This window comes from Pinus tabuliformis, chromosome 7 (genome assembly GCF_031772625.1).
Source record: "Pinus tabuliformis cultivar Carrire ecotype Pingquan chromosome 7, CPIR1, whole genome shotgun sequence".
Taxonomy (NCBI): Eukaryota; Viridiplantae; Streptophyta; class Pinopsida; order Pinales; family Pinaceae; genus Pinus; species Pinus tabuliformis.
Genome location: NC_142293.1, coordinates 1668169240 through 1668176461, shown reverse-complemented (window position 1 = coordinate 1668176461; position 7222 = coordinate 1668169240). Strand labels below are relative to the sequence as shown.

Genomic DNA, 7222 nt, shown 5'->3' with positions numbered 1-7222 from the left:
CCTGAGCCTCATGTTGGATGGGATAAGAGCTATGCAATACACTTTCTCCACAGTTCCCTGTACCTCGAAAGGTTCTGAAGTTCTTCAAATCTATTCGAAATTTCAAAACCTGAACTGTCCTGAATAAAAAGCACCGTTATTTTGTTTTGCAGATACCAAAAAACTGTGTTCTACATAAAACCGTACGCAGCAGCTCTTCCAGGTTACAATTATCAGTCACTCAAAAGCAAATCATCCCAAACACGAGATTAATTCACAAATATTTTTTTATATATATATTACTGGCTAGTCACCAAGACTATGTAATCAATTATCATTACACAGATAAACTTCTATGCCTATGGAGGTGGAACCCCTGGCAACTTCTATACGACTACACTACAATGTTAAAAAACTTCCATAATGGATGATCATCTGAATAATCAAGCTGCAGAAGGAGCAGGAATGAAACCAGCGGCCGTGGGAATTGTAGCCAACAATGAATTCGCTGTAATTTGTTGCAAGTTCGAAAGTGTTTCGGCCTCAGGAATTGAATGCTCCTCTGCTTTGTAATCCAGAGACTCGTCGTTATATATATCCCACCATTTCTTAACTAATACTTTTATATCTTCCCTCTGCATGTTCTCCTCCTTACCCGTGTATCTCCAGGGTTTGGATCCCTGCAACATAACATTTTCGAAACATATAATTCATCTAATACAGTAACAAAAGATGACCACACAGAGACAGAGAAAGAAGGCCAGGAAGAAATGTGAACTTACAGCTGCGCAAAAGTGGACGACTTTAACTTTTTCCAGATCGACATTTTCTGGGTGTCGCCATAGCATTGCTAGAACCAAGTTGTAAACGAGAGGAATGGGCTTGTACATCTTCTGGAAATACATGTTTAGGAAATCCTGCAATACAGAATCTAATTAGCAAGAATGGATGTTATTTCTTGAAAATACTGTTTAAGTTATATCTGCAAAACTATATTAATAAATGTAACTGATATTAGGTGATAGACATTATTTCCAGAATCCATTAGCTTATAAAAAGTAGATGATGTTGGTAATTTGCATATATCGATCCCTTTTTAGTAATGTGATTGTGATTGTGGTAGTTGACTGGATGAGTTACATATTTTGGAAATACATGTTTAGATATCTTGCAATATTAATTTTCATTTTTGAAAACACTGTTTAAGCCATATTTAACTAGCAAAACTATATCAGTAAATGCGGTGGGAATATGGTTCATATTAAGAGATAGATATTATTTTCAGATATTGATTGTTTTATAAAAGTTAGAAAATATAGCTGATTTACATATATCAATCATATTTATTAATACTATTGTGTCTCTTAGTAACCAACTTAAAATAAAGAGGTGAATTTAAGAATTAATTTTCATTCTTTAAAATATGATTTAAACTGGAAACACCTAAAACGATTTTATTGAACCTAATTAAATTGCAAATTCATAAGCCAAGTTAAATAATTAACTATCCAAAATATTTCAGACTTTGCAATTGACTTAGAGATAGCAATTGGATTTGGATTATGGAAAAAAGGTGTGAGATTATGTTTATACATTAAGAATGTAAAGGTGTTTAGGCATTCTAAAATCTAAGAGTGTGCAGGTGAGCTAAAGGGCCATCCAGTTAAATATGTGTGTCTGGACTCTGATGACTTAGCTCATATCAACCACATATCTCAAATATTCTAAAATATATAATTAATTTAAAAATAAATATTAAATTATATTATAAGAAAACATAAGAATTTGTATTTACACCAAATTTGGAAATTTAAGAATGTGCAGGTGAGCTCAAGGTCAAAAAAATGTCAAAAAAATGTGTCTGTCAGAGAGCATATATTTGAATAAAGATGTGTACATAGAGATAGATCATAGGCCCTCACCTTCATGAGCTTGGGTGGCCAGATTAAAGGTGTATGGTGAAAGTGGGTGCTGTGATAGCCAAAAAGCGAGAGTGGGTTGAAATGTGAAGGTGTGTGTGGTGAAAGTAGTTACTGTGAGATAGCCTCACTAAAATTATATTTCTCAGAAAATGATGTAGATACTCTATTAAATTCTCAGTTCACTTCACTTCAGGTGGTGGATACTGGAATGTAATAAGAAAATATTCTTCAAAAATTTACAAATACATATAGGTAATAGTGTATACCTGTTCTGCAAAGGGAGTAGGAGGCGTAATCCTGAGGTTCTGGATGAGGCTGTCGAAGGTTAACTTGCTAGGCTCGAAGACAAACATGCCAGCGTTGAAGTAGAGCGCAGGAGGAAGGCCTAGTTCAGAGGACCATTGAACTTTGTCTGGGCATTGCTGGCAGTACCCTATCTTATACTGTGGACTGTGACTCCATGTCTTCTCGCAGAAACAGTCCATGACAGCATAGAAGTAGCCATCTGGCATGTCAAAGAGATTGTCGATGTTCTCAAAGACTTGGATGTCTGCATCCAGGTATACCATCTTGCTGTAATCCTCAAACTGCGCCATGAAAAAAATTCTTTGATTATCCAAATAAACAAATTAATATAGCTTAGCCATATTTTTACCTATTAAGAATGATAATATGGTAACATACAGCCATTCTAATCCATCTATAAAGAGGCATCTTGACCCATCTAAACCTCTCACAGTTTGAACAAATTCAAGGTTAGATTACCACACTTGGGTTTATGTTTTCATACATCATTTAATTGTTTATTTTGTAGTTGAGGATTACATCAATTACAATTAAATACAAATTATACATACTATGAATATGAAAACTCAAATAACCAATCTGAATAACCTCTAAACTATGTTAAACTAATTAACTTGTTACAATAATTGCAGTATATTTCCATAATAAACACTCTTCCACTTGCCACGTTTCTCAGACATAAAGCAGATGCTATAGTTCAGATATAAAGGTAGATTAAATCTGAGACAGACAGTTGTGGGTCGCTGGAAGAAAGCATACACGAATATTCTAAAGTAGATTAAATCTGAGACAAACACGGGTGGCTGGAAGCGGACAAGAAGTGATCTTTCACGTCAAAGAGTTTCCAAAATTGTCACCTAGGCCATTGAAAGTTAGGCACAATTATAAAGTAACCAGAATTTGATTCCTCGTGATAATGGGAAATAAAGTGGCTTGCATGCTTTTAACCAGAGGTCTTCTGGTAGCTATTTGAACCATATAGCTAAATGATATCCCATCTTTTCCCAGGCAATGACAAAATATATATATATATATATATATATAAAGCCAGGAAAACTAAAGGAAAAACATCACCCTACCACATATATTTTTTTATCATATTCGAATATTTAGGAAACAGCTGAAATAATCACTAAACCCAAACCCACAAAACTTCACTTTTTTATATTAAAAAAAAATATATATCACCCATTTTTTTTGTTGGTTTATATGGCTATCAAAACTCATTTTTATATATAAATACAAAATTTTCAAATTTTTTGGTTTATATGGCTGTTATATATTTAACCGACATGGAAAACAGTTATGTTTGTCAAAAAAAAACCATGAAACCAAAAAAACTCAAAAAAGAAAATTTAAGAAAACCAACTCCTTTCCATATATAAATACAAAAAAAAATTGATTATATATATTTTAAGAAAAACAAAAATATTATCTTATTATGATATAAAATAATATTTTTTTAATTAATTTTTAAATTTAAATTTCTTTAAAAAATAATTAAAATATTACATTTAACTATTATAAAATAGTAAAATATTATATAAAAATAGCAAAAATACATTTCCATATATATCTTCACCATATCTATTCACTACATAACACAACCATATCTCCACATATATTTTAATTATATTTATCCTCTACTTACATATAATAGCCCCACACATATATATATATATATCAAAAACATTAAATATGAAAACTAATTATAACAGTTTTAGATATATTTTCATTATATCTATTCCCTCATATATATATATAATTTCTTTAAAACTATTAAATGCTAATATTAATTATAAAATAAAAACTAAAAAAATCAATATTAAAAAAAACTAAAATAAAAGCTAATCAATAGTTGAATCAATCATTCAATATCTAAACTAATTCAAATTTACACTCAATCTCTGTCTATAATTCCTCATCCCTAACTGCACTTCCTTTGTTGATACAACAATAAGCACACAATTATATATATCACTTAACAGAACCTTCTAACTTTCCATGAAAGCACGCCATGAATTAAACAGTCTGGGTATAACCTCCATCCATTCAATCACATCAGAGCTATTAATCTGAAAGGCCGAGGGTTTAGGTAAGTTTATCAGTATTAGGTTTAAGATAACTCTCTCTGTAACTGAAAACCTTGATTTAAAGACAAGGTCAAGATAAAATTTGATTAACAATAATCTAAATAAATATAAATATATAAATATATATATATATTTATTTATTTATTGTGTATCAATAAAATGGACTCACAAAGGAACAGGACCTATATATATAAAAGTTGGTGTATATCAATAAGATGGCCTCACAAAGAAACAGGATCTTCTTATGGCTATCATGTGGATTGAAGTATGATATCCCATCTTTTCACAGGCAATAGAAGTATGACACAAATAAATATATATATATATATATATATATATATATATATATATATATATATAAAGCCAGGAAAACTAAAGGAAAAACATCACCCTACTACATATATCTTTTTATCATATTCGAATATTTAGGAAACAGCTGAAATAATCACTAAACCCACAAAACTTCACTTTTTTATATTTAAAAAAAAAAAAAACACCCATTTTTTTGTTGGTTTATATGGCTATCAAAACTCACTTTTATATATAAATACAAAATTTTCAAATTTTTTGGTTTATATATTTAACCGACCTGGAAAACAGTTATGTTTGTTAAAAAAAAAACCATGAAACCAAAAAAACTCAAAAAAGAAAATTTAAACAAACCAACTCCTTTCCATATATATAAATACCAAAAAAAAATTGGTTATATATATTTTTTATATATTCCAATATAAAAATAAGAAAAACAAAAATATTATCTTATTATAATATAAAATAATATTTTTTAATTAATTTTTAAATTTAAATTTCTTTAAAAAATAATTAAAATATTACATTTAACTATTATAAAATAGTAAAATATTATATAAAAATACGCAAAAATACATTTCCATATATATCTTCATCATATCTATCCACTATATAACACAACCACATCTCCACATATATTTTAATTATATCTATCCTCTACTTACATATAACAGCCCCCCACACACATATATATCAAAAACATTAAATATAAAAACTAATTATAACAATTATAGATATATTTTCATTATATTTATTCCATATATATATATATATATATATATATATATATATATATATATATAATTTCTTTAAAACTATTAAATACTAAAATTAATTATAAAATAAAAACTAAAAAAATCAATATTAAAAAAACTAAAATAAAAGCCAATCAATAGTTGAATCAATCATTCAATATCTAAACTAATTCAAATTTACACTCAATCTCTGTCTATAATTCCTCATCCCTAACTGCACTTCCTTTGTTGATACAACAATAAGCACACAATTATATATATCACTCAACAGAACCTTCTAACAATCCATGAAAGCACAGCCATGAATTAAACAGTCTGGGTATAACCTCCATCCATTCAATCACATCAGAGCTATTAATCTGAAAGGCCGAGGGTTTAGGTAAGTTTATCAGTATCAGGTTTAAGATAACTCTCTCTGTAACTGAAAATAGTAAAAATTTAAAGCTCACCTTGATTTAAAGACAAGGTCAAGATAAAATTTGATTAACAATAATCTAAATAAATATATATATTTATTGTGTATCAATAAAATGGACTCACAAAAGAACAGGACCTATATATATAAAAGTTGGTGTATATCAATAAGATGGCCTCACACAGAAACAGGATCTTCTTATGGCCATCATGTGGATTGAGAAAATTTCACAGTATAAATTATGCTCAGATATAACATATATTTAGAATAAGTTACAGAATGATACATATATAAGTTACAAAAAGAATTATTTAATGAGATGGTTAGGAAACATATTTTCACATTTCAATCACATTTTCATAATGTTAATAAAAAATTGAGCACCTAAACTTCCTTTAACGTAAGAAGGTTACAAACTGAAAAAGAATTGAATGACATACCTTCTCCCACATACGTAGCTTAGAGTAATTTATGACATAGTAAGCCATGGCGAACTGCACTTGATTTTCAGGAGGGTAGATAGGTTCGATCTCGCGACATATACATCCTTGGCGCCTCAAAATCTCTCTGTGCTCCTCGGGAACATCAGGCAACATGGCAACAACGAGGGGGTAGGCGCTATTGGCCTTACGAAGGCCCTTAGCCAGCCCTACAACGCCCTTCCAATAATCTCCACTACCCGCCAGGAAGGTAACATACGCTCTCTTCGAGCTATACCCTCCGGTTAGGGCACCCACCTTCGACCCTCCAAACAACTCTGCAGGAACCCCAGGTGGTGCCATAGCAGCAGGTCACAGGATCGAATCTGGGGAAGGAAGACTCAGACTTCACAAGCTCAGGCTCACCTTGAACCTCTATGGCCGGCCGGGTCTCCTATATATAGAGCTCACATGCACTCCGAATAAACTTCAAATGAAGCCAAATGAAATTCAAGACCGTTATCCCGGATGGGCGGCCATTTCTGCCCTGCTCTTTTTGGGGGTTTTTCTAATTTCTTTTCGTGGGGCCTGAAGAATACAGAGCCACACTGTTACAATCCCCTGTTCGCTGGCATGCAGGATTTCGGCTCGGCAACTAATGTGCGGCCTGCACAGGGTCGGGATGCTTGGTGGGGAGTGCTAGTGCACCACGCTAAGTAAGGTCCCTCCATGATCTAATTCTTTCCATCATCTAGTGCACCACGCTGAGTAAGGTCCCTCCATGATCTAATTCTTTCCATCATCGGGATGTGATGGCTTCTGAGAATTTTTCTGTGACAGGGAATCACTAGGGGCTGAAGCCTGCAAGCTTACAAAATTCACAACTATAGTTTGTCTCGTTTGCTTTCACTTTTGGAATATTTTTTGCATGCATTCAACGCTTCATTGTCGTAGAATTGCGGTAAATATTCTAGAGATTGATGATTTATTTTAAACGCATGTGTTTCGATTTTTCTTTTCCCTT

General features: G+C 31.5%; 1 protein-coding gene across 1 annotated transcript; it reads right to left on the bottom strand.

Annotated features, from left to right (window-relative positions):
- Positions 1-248: 248 nt before the first annotated feature.
- On the bottom strand, positions 249-6641 carry LOC149254860 (galactinol synthase 1-like). The gene is made up of 4 exons (XM_089460245.1): positions 6220-6641; positions 2168-2488; positions 762-896; positions 249-659 (listed from the first exon to the last, which is right to left on the bottom strand). Exons 1-4 carry the CDS (start codon positions 6559-6561, stop codon positions 423-425), a joined length of 1035 nt encoding a protein of 344 aa, XP_089316371.1. The 5' UTR covers positions 6562-6641; the 3' UTR covers positions 249-422.
- Between the last annotated feature and the right edge of the window lie 581 nt (positions 6642-7222).